The sequence below is a fragment of the Rhinopithecus roxellana genome, chromosome 13 (genome assembly GCF_007565055.1).
Source record: "Rhinopithecus roxellana isolate Shanxi Qingling chromosome 13, ASM756505v1, whole genome shotgun sequence".
Lineage (NCBI taxonomy): Eukaryota > Metazoa > Chordata > Mammalia > Primates > Cercopithecidae > Rhinopithecus > Rhinopithecus roxellana.
The window spans coordinates 21804270-21823171 of record NC_044561.1 but is presented as its reverse complement, the minus strand read 5'-3'; the positions used below and the strand labels follow the sequence as shown (position 1 = coordinate 21823171).

Below are 18902 nucleotides of genomic sequence, written 5' to 3'. Positions count from 1 at the left end.
GTAGTTTAGAAGGCAGAGCGGAACTTAGAACTCGGGTTCCCCTCGGGTGATCCCGCCCCCTCGACTCCCCAGCCAATCAGCAGCATTAGTCTGGTTGGACGCTCTCTTTGCTTTTCCCCACCGGTGACCACGGCTAGCTAGGCCGCCGGCGAGATGTGGCGGGGGAGAGTCGGGGCTTTGCTCCGGGTGTGGGGGTTTTGGCTGACAGGGGTTCCCAGAAGGAGACTGCTAAGCTGCGATGCTGCGTCGCAGGCGGGAAGCAATTCTCCCCGTTGTTGGAACTGCGGCGGCCCATGGGGCTCCGGGCGGGAGGACAGGTTATTCTGCCCACAGTGCAGAGCGCTGCAGGCACCTGACCCCACTCGAGACTACTTCAGCCTTATGGACTGGTACGAGCAACGGTTTCGGGAAACGGGCCCGGGCGAGAGAGACGTCGGGGTCTGGCCTGCGAGAGGGGAGGACGGATCTGGCTTGCGGAAGAGAAGGCGGGACCGATAGGGGGGCGGAGGTCTAGAGAGCAGGCGTGAGAGAAGTGTCTTGATTTCTCAGGAGGAAATTGAGAGGCGGGGACTGAGGGAAGCAGCGTTGAGGTGTGGAGGAGGGAGACGAACGGGACTGGAAGGGCGGGCGCTGAAGTTAGAGGAAATAGGGGGGCCGAGGCTAGAGGGGAGGGAGATTTGAGGGGCGGTACCTACGGGAAAGGGAAGGAGAAGTCGAGGGGCGGAGCTTGAGGAAGGGGTACTTGAGGGGCAGGGCCCGGGAGACTGGAAGAGTTGGTTTGATGTATATAAGAAAGGACTGCAGAAGTGTGGTCCGAAATTGGGAAGTAAAGCATGAAAATCCTAATATTGTGGGCGAGACCTGAGGGAAAAGTGAGAATTCGAGGGAAAGGGTCCAATAAATAGTTTTTTTCCCCTGAGGCTGACGATCTTGGAGAAATGGGCCAGTGTGGATAGAGCTGAAATGATAAGGAAATAGGACAGACTCTGGGAGTATAGTGTGAAAGGAGTTGAATTAAAATAAACCGGGAGACAGGGATGAAGGGACCTGGGCTGTGGAAAAGATAGGGTGGTATTAAAGAAAACGTTATTCAGTCACACTTGTTGAAACACCAGAAAGACTTTCTTCAAGATCATCTTGGCCGGGCGCCGTGGCTCACGCCTGTAATCCCAACACTTTGGGAGGCCGAGGCGGGCGGATCACAAGGCAGGAGATCGAGACCACGGTGAATCCCCGTCTCTACTAAAAATACAAAAAATTAGCCGGGCGCGGTGGCGGGCGCCTGTAGTCCCAGCTACTCGGGAGGCTGAGGCAGGAGAATGGCGTGAACCCAGGAGGCGGAGCTTACAGTGAGCCGAGATCGCGCCACTGCACTCCAGCCTGGGGAACAGCGAGAGGCTCCGTCTCAAAAAAAAAAAAAAAAAAAAAAAAGATCATCTTGTAGAGGGGGCACTGCAATAGAGTCTTGCAGTTAGGGAGGGAAATTGGTCTCAACTCCAAAAACACCATGGGCAGAAGGAAATTTGTAGCCAAGGAGCAGAGTAAACGGGATTCTGGCTGAACCGATCTAACAGGATTCTTGCTGAAGACAGGCCAGGGTGCTCAGACACCACCTAGGGGATGGTGGAGGATGAACAATCTGATCAGAGATCTAGGATGATCAAATACGAGGATCAAGGATTCTAGCTAAACTGACTTAACAAGGTTATTTGCCAAAACTGGATTTTACAAGAAAGCATACAGCTGGGCCTGGAAGAAGTTTCAGAAATCTGACTAAAGTTTGGCCAGGCAAAGAATCTTTGTGTAATTTAGCAGTGTCCTTTTCCCTTAACTATGGGATCTGCCCCCACTAGTCACTGAACATGTATGAGGGGCTACAGTAACACTGATCTTTAAGTTCCTCAGGCATCCCTATCTTGCTTCCACCTCGCGGTCCTTGCTCTACCTGGATGTCTCTTTCATCTGATCTTTGACTACTCATCATTCAGGTTTCAGCTCAGTGTTGTCTCATTGTCCACTACATCTGCTACCCTCTCTGATTCTGTTCTGTGTCCCTTCATAGGACCTACCACTTTTTGAAATTATCTGTGTATATGTTATTGCATCTTCCCCATAAGAGCAAGAACCAGGCTCATGGTAGACAAATCTTTAAATATTTGTTGCATAAATTTAATCTCCCAATTTCTTTCCAGCAACCGTTCCTTCAGAGTTGATACTGCAAAGCTCCAGCACAGGTACCAGCAACTGCAGCGTCTTGTCCACCCAGATTTCTTCAGCCAGAGGTCTCAGGTAGCTTATTGGCCAACCCCAATAATCCCCAAATATGTGTGCACACTGGGTGGCAGTGGCCTTGTGATTATGTGATTATCAGGGACCGAGCTGGAAAATCAGCTGTGTCTGCACCATGGCAGTCTGACCCCAGCCTGCCAGACCCAGAGCTGCCATTCACTCACAGCTTTTGTCTGACTTCCCCAATAACTTAAAACCTATCAGCTGAATATAAAGACATCTCATCCCACACCAGCTCTACTTAACCACTTTCTTAGGTGCCTGCCCCTCAGCATATTATAAAACTTTGTGGGCCCAGTGCAGTGGCTCATGCCTGTAATCCCAGCACTTTGGGAGGCCCAGGCAGGCAGATCACTTGAAGTCGGGAGTTCAAGACCAGCCTGGCCAACATGGTGAAACCCTGTCTCTACTAAAAATATAAAAATTAGCCTAGTGCAGTGGCACACGCTTATAGTCCCAGCTACTTGAGAGGCTAAGGCAGGAGGATCACTTGAACGTGGGAGACAAAGGTTGCAGTGAGCTGAGTTCGTGCCACTGCACACTCCAGCCTGGATGACTCTGTCAAAAAAAAAAACAACACAACTTTGTAATTTGGATGGTAATAGTACTATCTTCATCTCCCCTAACAGACTGAAAAGGACTTCTCAGAGAAGCATTCGACCCTGGTGAATGATGCCTATAAGACCCTCCTGGCCCCCCTGAGCAGAGGACTGTACCTTGTAAGGTGATTTCCCAACCCTTTTGTGCATGAAGTCCTGATGCCCATTATGACATAGGACAGCCGCGTCCCCTTTATTCAGCAGAAGAGTGCTTGAGGTCGGGCATGGTGGCTCACACCTGTAATCCCAGCACTTTAGGAGGCTGAGGTGGACAGATCACTTCAGCCCAGGAGTTCAAAACCATCCTGGGCAACATGATGACACTCCATTTCTACAAAAAATACAAAAATTAGCTGGGCATGGTGGCATACACCTGTAGTCCCAGCTACTCTGGAGCTGAAGCAGGAGGATCACTTGAGCCTGAGAGGTCGAGGCTGCAGTGAGCTGTGATTGTACTACTGCACCCTCTCAAAAAAAAAAAAACAAAGAGTCCAGGGACCCAATAGTATTTAGCCTTACAGCACAAATATAATTTTCTCTGTGAATATTACTTGGCTCAACTGCATTTTTTAAACTGTTATTTTCTAGCTTTTTTCTATGAATTTCAAGGATTTTATGTTGGTAGCTTTTAGTTAAAAGTCATTTTCTATTGTTGTTGTTGTTGTTTTTTTCCTCTCAAAAGTATCTTAAGAGGCCAGGCATGGCCAGGCTCACGCCTGTAATCCCAGCACTTTGGGAGGCCGAGGCAGGTGGATCACGAGGTCAGGAGTTCAAGACCAGCCTGGTCAAGGTGGTGAAACCCTGCCTCTACCAAAAATACAAAATAATTAGCCAAGTGGTGGCAGGTGCCTCTAATCCCAGCTACTTGGGAGGCTGAGGCAGAGAATTGCTTCCCCAGAAGGCAGAGGTTGCAGTGAGCTGAGATCATACCACTACACTCCAGCCTGGGTGACAGAGCGAGACTTCGTCTCAAAAAAAAAAAAAAAAAGTATCTTACAATCTAGAAAATTTTGTAATTGAATAGAATCTTTAGAAACATCTAGTTCAACCTCTGAGTGAAGGGATGACTACCCCAAGATCACACCAAGGTCACATAGTTTCAGGTAGCATTAGGTGGAAATCCCATTCCATCATTTATGTTTCAGTCCAACCTTTTGATACCCCTTAGTCTTTCATTACTGGGACAGTTCCAGTTTTCTCTATTAGTGGTATTATTTCCTAACGGATGAGTAGGATTTAGATTACTCTGCCCATAGTTTCTTCAACTTATTTTTCTTGCTTTCTGCCCCAATAGCTAAAGCTCCATGGAATGGAGATTCCTGAAAGGACAGATTATGAAATGGACAGGCAATTTCTCATGGAAATAATGGAAATCAATGAAAAACTTGCAGAAGCTGAAAGTGAAGCTGCCATGAAAGAGATTGAATCCATTGTCAAAGGTGAAAGATAAAATAGCACCGAATGTATTTCATTGCTTGTCTAAGGATAAGTGAAAAATGAACGTGAAGAGTACATAATGGCCCGGGCATGGTGGCTCATGCCTATAATCCCGGCACTTTGGGAGGCCAAGGCGAGTGGATCACCTGAGGTTAGGAGTTCAAGACCAGCCTGGCCAACATGGTGAAACCCTGTCTCTACTAAAAATACAAAAATTAGCCAGGTGTGGTGGCAGGCACCTGTAGTCCCAGCTACTTGGGAGGCTGAGGCAGGAGAATGGCATGAACCCAGGAGGCAGAGCTTGCAGTGAGCGGAGATCACGCCACTGCACTCCAGCCTGGGTGACAGAGCGAGACTCCGTCTCAAAACAAAAAAAAAAAGGAAGGTTATTTACTTTAAGGAATTAGCTCACATAATTGTGGGAGCTGGCACATCTAAAATCTATAGGGCAGGACTGGGCGCAGTGGCTCATGCCTATAATCCCAGCATTTTGGGAGACCGAGAAGGGCAGATCACTTGAGTCCAGGAGTTCGAGACCAGCCTGGGCAATGTGGCGAAACCCCATCTGTAAAAAAAATACTAAAAAATCAGCCAAGCATAGACCGGGCGTGGTGGCTCACGCCTGTAATCCCAGCACTTTGGGAGGCCGAGGCGGGTGGATCACCTGAGGTTGGGAGTTTGTGACCAGCCAGGCCAACATGGAGAAACCCCGTCTCCACTAAAAATAGAAAATTAGCCGAGCATGGTGGTGCATGCCTATAATCCCAGCTACTCGGGAGGCTGAGGCAGGAGAATCACTTGAACTTGGGAGGCGGGGCTTGCAGTGAGCCGAGATTGTGCCACTGCACTCCAGCCTGGGCGACAGAGTGAGACTCTGTCTCAAAAAAAAAAAAAAAAATCAGCCAAGCGTGGAGGTGCACACTTGTGGTCCCAGCTATCCGGGAGGCTGAGGTGGGAGAATCACCTGAGCCCGTGTGTCAGAGCTTGCAGTGAGCTGAGATCACGCCACTGCACTCCAGCCTGAGTGACAGTGAGACCCTGTCACAAAAAAATGAATAAATAAAATCTATAGGGTACATAAGCAGGCTGAAAGTCTAGGCAGGATTTCTATGTTACAGTCTTGCTACAGAATTCCTTCCCAGAAAACCTGTTTTTGCACTTAATGCCTCTGCTTGATTGGATGAGGCCCACCCACATTATGTAGGGTAACATCCATTACTTAAAGTCAACTGATTATAAATGTTAATCACATCTACAAATACCTTCACAGGATCATCTAAACTAGTTGGTTTTTGTTGTTTTGAGACATGGTCTCACTCTGTCACCCAGGCTGGAGCACAGTGGTACAGTCACAGCTCACTGTAGCCTTGACCCATGGGGTCAAGCAATCCTCTCACCTCAGCCTCTTGGATAGCTGGGACTACAGGCGTGCATCACCACGCCTGGCTAATTTTTTGTGTCTTTTATAGAGATGGGATTTCGCCATGTTGCCCAGGCTGGCTTTAAACTCCTGGGTTCAAAGCAGTTCCCCTGCCTCAGTCTCCCAAAGTGCTGGGATTACAGGCGTGACTCAATGTGCCTGGCATAGATTCGTGTTTGATCAAACAACTGGGCACCATAGCCCAGCCAAGTTGACTCATAAAATTAACCATACCACATATAAAAGATTCCAAGGTTCTCTGTTAGACTATATTCATTACATACTTTCACAGATATTTGTAGTGTACCTACTACAAATATCAGGCACTGCGCATGACACTGAGGATACAGCACGGAACAAGAAAGACTGTGCCTTCTTGGAGTTTATATATGTCAACTGTGCCCAAAATGGATTCCCAAGTGTCTCCCCTCCCCACCTTTTCCCTAAAAAAAAATCTGTTCCTCTTACGCCGGGCACGGTGGCTCACGCCTGTAATCCCTGCACTTTGGGAGGCCGAGGCAGGCGGATCACGAGGTTGGGAGATCAAGACCGTCCTGGCTAACATGGTGAAACCCCCTCTCTACTAAAAATACAAAAAATTAGCCGGGCGTGTTGGCATGTGCCTGTAGTCCCAGCTACTCGGGAGGCTGAGGCAGGAGAATCGCTTGAACCCAGGAGGCGAAAGTTGCAGTGAGCCAGGATCGTGCCACTGTACTCCAGCCTGGATGACAAAGCAAGACTCCAAGTAAAAAAAAAATAATAATAATAATCTGTTCCTCTTCCAGTGTTCCCTAAGAGAATGACACCAGTTGCACAAGTGTAAATTTTGAGGAGGCCTTAACAACCTTATTTTTCCTTATGCGCATAGTCAATCTTCTACATCTGAAAGAGCCAACTTAAATTTGCCTCAAATTCATCCACCCATCTCTATTTTCGCTGCTACCAGCCTTTTCCAAGCTACCATTCACTGTCACCTGGACAACTGCAGTAGCTTTTCACTGGTCTGTCTGTACCTTCAGGCCCCATCTAACAAATCCCTTCACTGTCACTGGAATCTTTTTGAAACCCAAGTCTTTTTTTTTTTTTTTTTGAGACAGAGTCTTGCTCTGTCACCCAGGCTGGAGTGCAGTGGTGTGATCTCGGCTCACTGCAACCTCTGCCTCCCAGGTTCAAGCTATTCTCCTGCCTCTGCCTCCCAAGTTGCTAGGACTACAGGTACGTGCCACCATGCTTGGCTAATTCTATTTTTTTTTTTTTTAGTAGTGACGGGGTTTCACCATGTTGCCCAGGCTGATCTCAAACTCCTGACCTCAGGTGATCCATCCATCTCGGCCTCCCAAAGTGCTGGGATTACAGGTGTGAGCCACCAAGCCCAGCCAAAACCCAAATCGAATCACTACTCTTGGCCTTATTTAAATTAGCCAGGTGTGGCTTACACCTGTAATCTCAGTACTTTGGGAGGCTGAAGTGGGAGGATCTTTTGAGCCCAGGAGTTCAAGACTAGCCTGGTCAACATAGCAAGACCCCATCTCCATAAAAAAATTTAAAAATTAGCCAGATGTGGTGGTGCATGCCTGTAGTCCCAGCTACTCAGGAGGCTGAGGCAGGAGGATCACTTGAGCCCAGGAGGTGGAGACTGCAGTGAACTGTGTTTGCACCATTGCTCTCCAGCTTCAGCAGTGGAGCAAAACCACGTCTCAGAAAAAAAGAAAAAACTTTTAAGTGGCTTCTCACTGCTCTAAAACTCTAGCATCCCTTACAGAGGCCCTGCATGCCTGTCCTCTGCTTCTCTTCGTTTTGCCCTCTCCACTCCGTCCACACTGACCACTTCCAGTTCCTCATCTGTACTAGGCACCCTCCTACCCTAGGGCCTCTTGCTTCTGCCTGAAGCCCTCCTCTCCTTCACCCCATTTAAGTTAACCCCTCCTTCTCCAGATCTGAGGACAATCATCATTTCCTTAGAGAAGCCTTTTTTAAGCTATCTATTAGTAGTGGCTATCTCTTTTGTAAGACTAATCACAGTTATAACTTCACTGTTCTGTGTGACATTAATTGATCAATATCAGCCTCCCTCATTAGACTGGAAGTTCTGCAGAAAGAGAAATCATGCCTACTTTTTGCTTCCCTCACATCCTCAGCTCACAGAGAAATACTTATAGTTTAAAAGGAACTTGGTAAGTATTTACTAAATGAGCAAACAATAATGAGAAAAGACGTTTAAAGCAGTAAAATAGAATTTGTGGTGAGGGGACCGTCAGCTGGAGATATGTTGACAGCATTAGGGCTCGGTGATAGGGAGAAGAGAAACTCAGGAGTTGCAGTCAGTGGGCTCAGCTGCACAATTTTAAATGACAGGGCAGCATGCTGTTGACTTTGTGTGACCTTGAACAAATGACTTTGTGTGACCTTGAACAAATGACTTCATTCCTCTGACCTTCAATTTCCTCATCTGTAAATGGAGATAATATTAGTACTGGTTGTTGTGGGGATCAAGATAAATGAGATAAAGCATGTAAAAGCATGTATTCTAGGCCAGGTATGGTGGCTTATGCCTATAATTCCAGCACTTTGGGAGGCTGAGATGGGCGGATCACCTGAGGTCAGGAGTTCGAGACCACTCTGACCAACATGGCGAAACCCCATCTCTACTAAAAATACAAAATTAGCCAGGCATGGTGGCGCACACCTATAATCCCACCAACTTCGGAGGCTAAAGCAGGAGATTTGCTTGAACCCGGGAGGCAGAGGTTGCAGTGAGCCAAGATCGCACCATTGCACTACAGACTAGGCAACAAGAGTGAAACTCCATCTCAAAAAAAAAAAAACAAAAAACACTTATTCTAGCCCTATAGTAAACATTTGACTTTGAGCAGCTCACTGACCTTAATTTAGATTAATTCCTAAATTTTCTCCTGTAAGGTATCTGTTACGGCCTAGGTAAAATGAATGTTCAAGGCATAGAGCTAGTTAATTTTAGGGTCAGGGCTTAAGAACCTGCAGGTTCCTAGTCTGTTGTTCTTTTGTGGACACTACACTGCTACCTGAGAGGTGAGTTTCAAACACCGGACTGGGAGTCAAGTGACTTGGATTCTGCTCCCACATCTTCCACTCATCACCCATGGGACAATTCCCCCAATACCTGTCATTTCCTACCTTAGGGATATAATGTATTTGACAGTGTTTCGAAAGACAACACCATATAAATGACTGATACTATTTATATCTGGGAAATGAGATGACTGGAAAATTCCTCATTTTCTAACAAGGAATCGAGAAATATGAGATAGCTGCTGCTTTATTTTGTTAGGCATCTTCTCTCTTATGACACAACATGATGTATATGTTTTCATTTTCCTGAGAGGCCATACAATTTGCAAATGGTTGCCGGAAACACTCAGTAATGCTTTACTGATAGGTGTTCCCAGCATGTTAATATTCTCCTTGCTGAAATGTCGAAGACCCAAACTGTTTTGTGGAGATAATCAGTATATCCTTGTCTTTTTTTTTTTTTTTTTAACTGATTCTATAGCCATTTTATAAGCCTTGATGATTGCTCCTCAGACCTTTCATGGGTAGAAAAACAGAGTGTTATTAGGGTCAGCCAGAGTTCTGCTAAACAGCAGCTGCCGTCATGGTACATGCAGAGACAAAGGTTATGAAGCCTTACCCTTGAATACAAACTTCCTCCTTTGTTGTGTTCAAACTAGCATGATTACAAAGTATATGTATTGTCTTCATATTATGAGTCTATTTCAGTGGAAAAATTAAGAGAATGGTTTTCTTTTTCAGCTAAACAGAAAGAATTTACTGACAATGTGAGCAGTGCTTTTGAACAAGGTACTTTCTTTTCTTGACTTTCTTAAATATGGAAAGAAATTCCAAGCACTAAGACATAGCCATTCATTCAATAACTAGCTATGATATACCTTCCTATGATAGCTATGTTGGGAGGTATGAAATACTTAGAATCTACATTTCTGCCTTTAAAAAATGCCTTTAGGTCGGGCGCCGTGGCTCAAGCCTGTAATCCCAGCACTTTGGGAGGCCAAGACGGGTGGATCACGAGGTCAGGAGATCGAGACCATCCTGGTCTACACGGTGAAACCCCGTCTCTACTAAAAAATACAAAAAACTAGCCGGGCGACGAGGCGGGCACCTGTAGTCCCAGCTACTCGGGAGGCTGAGGCAGGAGAATGGCGTAAACCCAGGAGGCGGAGCTTGCAGTGAGCCGAGATCGCGCCACTGCACTCCAGCCTGGGCGACAGAGCTAGACTCTGTCTCAAAAAAATAAATAAATAAATAAAATAAAAAATGCCTTTAATACATTTCTGGGCCGGGCTCACGCCTGTAATCCCATCACTTTGGGAGGCCGAGGTGGGCGGATCACAAGATCGGGAGATCAAGACCATCCTCGCTAACGCGATAAAACGCCATCTCTACTAAAAATACAAAAATTAGCCGGGCGTGGTGGCACACCGCCTGTGGTCCCAGCTGCTACTGCTATGGAGGCTGAGGCAGGAGAGTCACTTGAACCAGGGAGGCGGAAGTTGCAGTGAGCCAAGATTGTGCCACTACGCCAGCCTGGGCGACAGGGCAAGACTCTGACTCAAAAAAAAAAAAAAAAAAAGAATCGACATTTCTGCCTTACTAGAGAAACAAACTATATCAAAAAAGTGATCCGGGCATGGTGACTCACACCTGTAATCCCAGCAGTTTGGGAGGGTGAAGTGGGTGGATCACTTGAGGTCAGGGGTTTGAGACCAGCCTGGCCAACATGGTGAAACTCCTATCTCTACTAAAAATACAAAAATTAGCTGAGTGTGGTGGCATGTCCCTACAGTCCCAGCTACTCAAGAGGCTGAGGCAGGGGAATCGCTTGAACCAGGGAGGCTGAGGTTGCAGTAAGCCGAGACTGCACTGCTGCACTCCAGCCGGGGCAACAGAGCGAGACTCCTCAAAACAGAAAAAGAAACCTGAAGGAGGAATGAAGCTATTCTCAGGCAAATAAAAATTCAGGGACTTTGGACTGGGCACGCTGGTTCACACCTGTAATCCCAGCACTTTGGGAGGCCGAGGCAGGTGGATCAAGAGGTCAAGAGATCAAGACCATCCTAGCCAACATGGTGAAACCCCATCTCTTCTAAAAATAGAAAATTAGCCAGGTGTGGTGGCGTGCCTGTAATCCCAGCCACTCAGGAGGCTGAGGCAGGAGAATCACTTGAACTTGGGAGGTGGAGGTTGCAGTGAACCTAGATCGCACCACTGCACTCCAGCCTGGATGTAAGATTCCATCTAAAAAAAAAAAAGAATTTGAGGAAATTTGTTGACAAGAGACCTGCCTTGTAAAAAAATGTTAAAATAATTGATTGGCCGGATATGCTGGCTCACGCCTGTAATCCCAGCATGTTGGGAGGCTGAGGTGGGTGGATCACGAGGTCAGGAGTTCGAGACCACCCTGACAAACATGGTGAAACCCCATCTCTACTAAAAATACAAAATTAGCCAGCTTGGTGGCGCTCACCTGTAATCCCAGCTACTCAGGAGGCTGAGGCAGGAGAATCGCTTGAACCCGGGAGTCGGAGGTTGCAGTGAGCTGAGATCACGCCAATGCACTCCAACCTGGGTGACAGAATGAGACTCTGTCTCAAAAAAAAGAATTTATTTAGAGTGGAGGAAATTTATATAGGTCAGAAACTTGGGTCTACATAAAGAAAGGAAAACCATTGGAGAAAGGAATAAGTAAATGTAAAATTAAAACTTTTATTTTTTTAATTGATCTAACAGTTAAGTTTGTTCAAAATAATAAGTGCAACAATGGGCTGGGCGCAGTGGCTCACATCTGTAATCCCAGCACTTTAGGAGGCTGAGGCAGGCGGATCATTTGAGGTCGGGAGTTCGAGACCAGCCTGGCCAACATGGTGAAACCCCATCTCTACTGAAAATACAAAAATTAGCTGGGTGTGATGGTGCATACCTGTAATCCCAGATACTTGGGAGTCTGAGGCACAAGAATCACTTGAACCCGGGAGGTAGAGGCTGCAGTCAGCCAAGATGATGCCACTGCACTCCAGCCTCAGCGACAAAGCGAGACTCCATCTGAAACCAACAAACAAACAAAAAGTTCTGCGGATGGATGGTGGTGATGCTTGCACAACAATGTGAATGTAGTTAATGTCATTGAACTGTACACTTAGAAATGGCTAACATGATGAATTTTATGTCATGTGTTACCACAACTTAATTTTTTTTTTTTTTTTTTTTGAGACCGAGTTTTGCTCTTTCACCCAGGCTGGAGTGCAGTGGCACGATCTCAGCTTACTGCAACCTCAGCCTTTCAGTTTCAAGTGATTCTCCTGCCTCAGCCTCCCAAGTAGCTGTGATTACAGGTGCCTATCACCACGCCCAGCTAATATTTGTATTTTTAATAGAGATGGGGTTTCACCATATTGGCCAGGCTGGTCTTGAACTCCTGACCTCATGATCCGCCCACCTCGGCCTCCCAAAGTGCTGGGATTACAGGCCTGAGTCACTGCACCTGGTCCTAAAATTTTTTTAATACAAAAAATATACTAAATAAATTAAATTGAGAAATAAAATACGACCAAGGCCTTCCGAGTCCCTGGTAGACCCTTTGCCATTACATTTCCCACAGTAACCACTCTCCTGAATTTTGTGTTACTCATTCCCTTGCTTTTCTTGATAGTTTTTTTTTTTTTTTTTTTTTTTTTTTGAGACGGAGTCTTGCTCTGTCGCCTGGGCTGGAGTGCAGTGGCCGGATCTCAGCTCACTGCAAGCTCTGCCCGCGAGTTTACGCCATTCTCCTGCCTCAGCCTCCGGAGTAGCTGGGACTACAGGCGCCCGCCACCTCGCCCGGCTAGTTTTTTTTTTTATTTTTAGTAGAGACGGGGTTTCACCGTGTTAGCCAGGATGGTCTCGATCTCCTGACCTTGTGATCCGCCCGTCTCGGCCTCCCAAAGTGCTGGGATTACAGGCTTGAGCCACCGCGCCCGGCCTCTTGATAGTTTTAACCATATATGTACATAATAATATATTATTTCATCTCACATATTTTTATCTTTATATATATAATATCATATATATCCTGTGACTTTTTTGCTAAATATTTTATTTTTGGAGTCATCTGGAATGATGCGAGTGGTTATAACATATCTTCATTTTAGCACTCTTCACATTGTGTTGTACTTACCTAAGTCAGGGTTTCTCAACTTTGGCACTACGGATATTGTAAGCCAGATAATTCTTCATTTGGGGGAGCTGTCCTGAGCACTATAAGATGATTAGCAGCATCCCTAGCCTATACCCACCAGATGTCAGTACTACCTCCCAGCTGTGACAACCAAAAATATCTCCAGACATTGCCAGATGTCCCCATGGGGACAAAATCATCCTCAGTTGAAAATCACTGGTCTGGCCGGGCATGGTGGCTCACACCTATAATCCCAGCACTTTGGGAGTCCACGGCAGGCAGATCACTTGAGGTCAGGAATTTGAGACCAGCCACGGCCAACATGGTGAAACCCTGCCTCTACTAAAAATACAAAAATTAGCCAGGCATGGTGGCAGACACCCTGTAGTAACAGCTACTCAGGAGACTGAGGCATGAGTATTGGTTGAACCCGGGAGGCAGAGGTTGCAGTGAGCTGAGATTGCGCCACTGCACTCCGGCCGGGGTGACAGAGTGAGGCTTCATCTCACACACACACACAAAAAAGAAAATCACTGGTCTAAGGGTGTCTTTCTTGGGAACTGTAAGTCCCCTGAGGGTATCTCTGTGCCTTAGCACCTGACCTGTAAGTTCCCTGAAGGCAGCTCTGTGCCTCAGCACCTGGCATAGAGGAAGCATCCAGTGCTTTCATATCCTCAGTATACCACCACATGTGTTAGGGAAAAACTTTTAAAACACGACCCCCCCACTTTTTTTTTTTAAAGAGACAGGGTCTCACCCTGTCACCCAGGTTGAAGTACAGTGGCGCAGTCATAGCTCAGTGCAACCTCAAACTCCTGGGCTGAAGGGATCCTCCCACGTCAGCCTCCCAAGTAGCCAGGACTACAGACACATGCCACCATGCCCGGCTAATTTTTTGTTTTGTTTTGTTTTGGTAGAGACAGGGTCTTGCTTTGTTGCCCAGGCTGGTCTTCAATTCCTGGGCTCAAGCCATCCTCCCGCCTCAGCCTCCCAAAGTGCTGGGATAGCAGGTATGAGCTCCTGCATCTAGCCCCCACCAGTCATTTATTACTTGGGACTGTCCTGAAGAGAATAAACTTCTCTAATTTATGTGAATCCTGTGCACATGCTCTTACATGGCCCCCGCCCCGTTTGGTTTATCCCTTTGTCTCCTTAAGGATCCAGATGTTCTCTCTCTTCGTTGCTAAGTCTTACTGAGGAATTGAGGGGCCCTCCAGACCCCAGGGCTCCATCTATATATGGCTGCCCTAGTCATCAGAGTTGGTTTTATTCTTGCTTGAAATGAAGCCTGACTTCAGTGTCTCTGTTTATTTCAGATGACTTTGAAGAAGCCAAGGAAATTTTGACAAAGATGAGATACTTTTCAAATATAGAAGAAAAGATCAAGTTAAAGAAGATTCCCCTTTAATTGTTGACAGTTTAAAGTTTAAAAAATAAAGTTCTTGCCAGGCGCAGTGGCTCACACCTGTAATCCCAGCACTTTGGGAGGCTGAGGTGGGTAGATCACGAGGTCAGGAGTTCAAGAGCAGCTTGGCCAACATAGTGAAACCCCATCTCTGCTAAAAATACAAAAATTAACCAGGCATGGTGGTGCGTGCCTGTAGTCCCAGATACTCCGTAGGCCGAGGCAGGAGAATCGCTTGAACCCTGGAGGTGGAGGTTGCAGTGAGCACAGATCGTGCCACTGTGCTCCAGCTTGGGCAACAGAGTGAGACTTCGTCTCAAAAAATAAGAAAATAAACAAAGTTATTGTGTATTTCTTTTCTGGCTTCTGGTAATTGGGAATAGATAAGCTTTAACCATTTATATCATCTTAATTAAGCCTGTGGCTCAAGCATTAATGGATGGCAAAGTTTGTCATGTGGGAAGAAACACAGCCTAGTTAGAGCTTTGGGTGGTCAGTTCTTCATCTGATACTTGATATTGCATGACCCCAATGTAGGCTAATGGATGAAGAGGTGGAGATGGGGCCAATTTGAGGCCCTACAAAGAGGAGTCCAAAAACTTTTTTCTGCAAAGGGCCTGGTAGTGAATATTTTCAGCTTTGTGGACTATATCAAGGGTCCCCAACCTGTTAGGAACTGGACCACACAGCAGGAGGTGAGTGGCAGGTGAGCGAGCAAGTGAGCATTACTGCCTGAGCTTCATCTCCTGTCAGATCCTCTGTGGCCTTAGATTCTCAAAGGAATACGAACTGTGCATGTGAGGGTTCTAAGTTGCATGCTCCTTGTGAGAATCTAATGCCTGATGATCTGAGGTGGAATAGTTTCATCCCCAAACCATCCTCCGGCACCATCCGCATCCATGGAAAAACGGTCTTCCATGAAACCACTCCCTGGTGCCAAAAAGGCTGGGGACCCCTGGACTATATGGTCTTTGTTGTAACTGCTATTGTGCCATTGTGACATAAAATCATCGTAGAGGGTATGAAAACAAATGGACAGGGCTATGTGCCAGTCAGACTTTATTTACAAAACAGGTGATGAGCCAGATTTGGCCATGGCTCTGCCAACCTCTGCCCAAGAGCCACAACTTTCTAATGGCATGACCCTCCTCCCTAAGATAGGTAGTCCCCTTTGGTACTGTGGCCTTGGGGCATTCTGTTTGCTAACAAGCAAGGCTGCCTAAGAGTCTCTTTGGTCTAAATTTCAAACTAGATAATATTATAAAGAATTAATCTGGTATTAGGCCGGACATGGTGGCTCATGCCTGTAATCCCTGCACTTTGGGAGGCCAAGGCGGATAGATTACCTGAGGTCAAGAGTTCAAGACCAGCCTGGCCAACATGATGAAAACCCATCTCCACTAAAAATACAAAAAATTAGCCAGGCGTGGTGGTGCATGCCTGTGATCCCAGCTACTCAGGAGGCTGAGGCAGGAGAATCGCTTGAACCCGGGAGGCGGAGGTTGCAGTGAGCTGAGGTTGCACCACTGCACTCCAGCCTGGGCAACAAGAGCAAAAAATTCCATCTTAAAAAAAAAAAATTAATCTGGTATTAAGCACTAAACACATTTTCTGCTCCATCTTAGTGGAGTAGAGAGCAGTTGTAATTACTCTCTGGACAGCTGACGCACTTGTCACTATTTCCATGCTCTTCTAATGCAGCCCAATGCAGCTCTACTTCCCCTTTTGTATCTTTGAAATTCAGTTTAAGTTCTTCATCCCTTTCCAGGAAAATAAACCAACAAAAAGTCTCTAGATAAAGGAAGATTAAAATAGCAAACAAAATTCTGAATTAAAAAATTCCAAGAAGGCCAGGCGCAGTGGCTCATGCCTGTAATCCCAGCATTTTGGGAGACTGAAGCAGGGGGATCACCTGGGGTCAGGAGTTCAAGACCAGCCTGACCAACATGGAGACACCCCGTCTCTACTAAAAATATACAAAATTAGCCGGGTGTGGTGGTGCGTGCCTGTATCCCAGCTACTCGGGAGGCTGAGGCAAGAGAATCGATTGAACCCAGGAGGCGGAGGTTGCAGTGAGCCGAGATTGTGCCACTGCACTCCAGCCTAGGTGACAGAGTGAGACTCTGTCTCAAAAAAGAAAAAAATTCCAAGAAACAACATTTTAAAACTCTGGAGACAATTGCCTACCTGTAATTGGAAAAAAGTCAGGGGGTCTAAACCAAAGTTTAAATACTACTCCAAGAACTTAAAACTGTAGCTCCTTTGCAGTTTCTTTTTTCTTTTTTCTTTTTTGAGATAGAATCTTGGCTCTTGTTACCCAGGTTGGTCTGCAATGGCGTGATCTCAGCTCACTGCAACCTCCACCCCCCAGGTTCAAGCGTTTCTCCTGCCTCGGCCTCCCAAGTAGCTGGGATTACAGGCAACTGCCACCATGCCTGGCCATTTTTTTGTATTTTAGTAGAGACGGGGGGTTTCACCATGTTGGCCAGGCTGGTCTCGAACTCCTGACCTAAGGTGTTCCACCCACCTCAGCCTCCCAAAGTGCTGGGATTACAGGCATGAGCCACCATCCCAGTTTCTTATCCTTGTCGAAAAATGTGTATCTTGTGAATCCCGAACCAGTTATACTCAGTTAACATTTTAGAATTCTCTGATCTTTAGAAGGCAAATTAACCACAGCAGCTGTCGGGCTTAATGATACTTGGGAACATCAGTACAATCTCCACCCCCTCACAGTATACAAGGAGAATGAATTACTTGTCTGAAAACACACCAGGAGTCCTTTAAGTAAATAATTACAATGCAAGCATATGTGCTCATTAAACTGGGTGCTTCTGCAAAAAAAAGGAGGAAATGAAAGGAGGGTTTGAAATACTTGTACAGACAATCTTCATTCCTTCTTCAGAACAATGATCAAGACCAAAACAATCTGACCACAAAAATAAATCAGATCAACATTGCCACATCTTTGGAGGAACTTCAAAGAAACTTTCTCTTACCTGTTACCATCAGCTGGAAAAGCTACAGGGCCTCCCAGCAAACCATGTCTGATTTGGGGAATAAATAAAAAAGACATTATTTCTGAGTCATGGCTTCTGAGGTGAGTGGGCTTACCTTTTTCTCCCACCTCTTCCAAATTCTTTCCTTTCTCATCTGAAGTTTAACTGGACTTCTAAATCCAGGAACCTTTTCAAATGTTCCCTAACAAAGCCCTGTGGGAGATATGCTAATAGACGGCAGAAAAGTTGGCAGCCCAATTTGGATTAAAGTTTCAGACCGGCCTGGCGCGGTGGCTCAAGCCTGTAATCCCAGCACTTTGGGAGGCCGAGATGGGCGGATCACGAGGTCAGGAGATCCAGACCATCCTGGCTAACATGGTGAAACCCCGTCTCTACTAAAAAATACAAAAAACTAGCCGGGCGAGGTGGCGGGCGCCTGTAGTCCCAGCTACTCGGGAGGCTGAGGCAGGAGAATGGCATAAACCCGGGAGGCAGAACTTGCAGTGAGCTGAGATCCGGCCACTGCACTCCAGCCTGGGCGACAGAGCAAGACTCCGTCTCAAAAAAAAAAAAAAGTTCAGACCAACAACTGAAGCAAATGAAGCACCCCCTGCCCCCACCCCCAACACACACAGGCACACACACACACAGTTCCCAATATAGTGTCAGAACAAATCAGACGTTTCAACTAATTTGTGACTATGTCTTCACAGAGTTTGGTGTCAGACAGTGCTCGTGTTGTGAACTGAATGATTTTGTCCCCCAAAATTCATATGTTGCAGTTCTGGCGCCTCTAAGGAAGTAATTAAGATTCTACAAGCCAGGAAGAGAAACTGAAACTGACCATGCTGGTACCTTGAGCTTGGACTGCGGCCTTCAAAACTGTGAGAAAATAAATTGCTGCTATTTAAGCTACCTAATATCTGGGTTTGAGTCCCAGTTCCCCTACTTATATTTCATCTGTATTTTTTTTTTTTTCGAGATAGAGTCTCGCTCTGTCGCCCAAGTTGGAGTGCAGTAGTGCCATCTTGGTTCACTGCAACCTCCACCTCCCAAGTTCAAGCTATTCTCCTGCTTAAGCCTACCAAGTAACTGGGATTACAGATGCCCGCCACTACACCTGGCTAATTTTTTTTTTTCTTGTATTTTTAGTAGAGACAGGATTTCACCATGTTGGCTAGGCTGGTCTCGATCTCCTGACCTCGTGATCCACCTGCGTCAGCCTCCCAAAGTACTGGGATTACAGGCATGAGCCACCGTGCCTGGCCCTCGTCATCTGTATTTTGTTTATTTGTTTGTTTGTTTGTTTTTGAGAAAGGATCTCACTCTGTTATCCAGGCTGGAGTGCAATCTTAGCTCTTGCTAAGATTGGTACAGTCTTAGCTCACTGCATCCTTGACCTCCCAGGCTCAATCAATCCTCCCACCTCAACCTCCCAAGTAGCTGGAACCACAGGTGGGCACCACCATGCCTGGCTAATTTTTTTTTTTTTTTTTGAAATGGAGTCTCGCTCTGCCACCCGGGCTGGAGTGCAGTGGCCGGATCT

At 46.4% G+C, this 18902-nt stretch overlaps 1 protein-coding gene and 1 long non-coding RNA gene across 7 annotated transcripts; both read left to right on the top strand.

The window, feature by feature from the left end:
• The first annotated feature begins 88 nt into the window (after window positions 1-88).
• On the top strand, window positions 89-14690 carry HSCB (HscB mitochondrial iron-sulfur cluster cochaperone). Of its 6 annotated transcripts, none has more exons than XM_010359204.2 (6): window positions 89-389; window positions 2193-2289; window positions 2919-3008; window positions 4183-4327; window positions 9535-9582; window positions 14269-14690. In XM_010359204.2, the coding sequence occupies exons 1-6, from the start codon at window positions 154-156 to the stop codon at window positions 14358-14360; spliced, it is 708 nt and encodes a 235-aa protein (XP_010357506.2). In that variant the 5' UTR covers window positions 89-153; the 3' UTR covers window positions 14361-14690. The 6 variants fall into 6 exon arrangements, 5 of the variants coding, with proteins under 5 accessions (XP_010357506.2, XP_030770980.1, XP_030770981.1 ...); XR_004052714.1 differs by having other exon boundaries at window positions 90-389; window positions 2919-3013; window positions 14269-14403; XM_030915122.1 differs by having other exon boundaries at window positions 129-389; window positions 2919-3013; window positions 14269-14403.
• A 78-nt stretch (window positions 14691-14768) lies between these two features.
• On the top strand, window positions 14769-18246 carry LOC115892965. Its single transcript, XR_004052931.1, has 3 exons — window positions 14769-15052; window positions 17263-17457; window positions 18139-18246. It is a non-coding gene; the product is annotated as an uncharacterized LOC115892965 (long non-coding RNA).
• Window positions 18247-18902: the final 656 nt, after the last annotated feature.

Excerpts from the sequence above, each read along its gene's own strand:
- HSCB (XM_010359204.2), top strand. The coding sequence starts at position 154 with ATGTGGCGGGGGAGAGTCGGGGCTTTGCTCCGGGTGTGGGGGTTTTGG. Across the intron at positions 390-2,192 it reads TACTTCAGCCTTATGGACTG|CAACCGTTCCTTCAGAGTTG; the intron begins GTACGAGCAACG and ends ATTTCTTTCCAG. Across the intron at positions 9,583-14,268 it reads GAGCAGTGCTTTTGAACAAG|ATGACTTTGAAGAAGCCAAG; the intron begins GTACTTTCTTTT and ends TGTTTATTTCAG.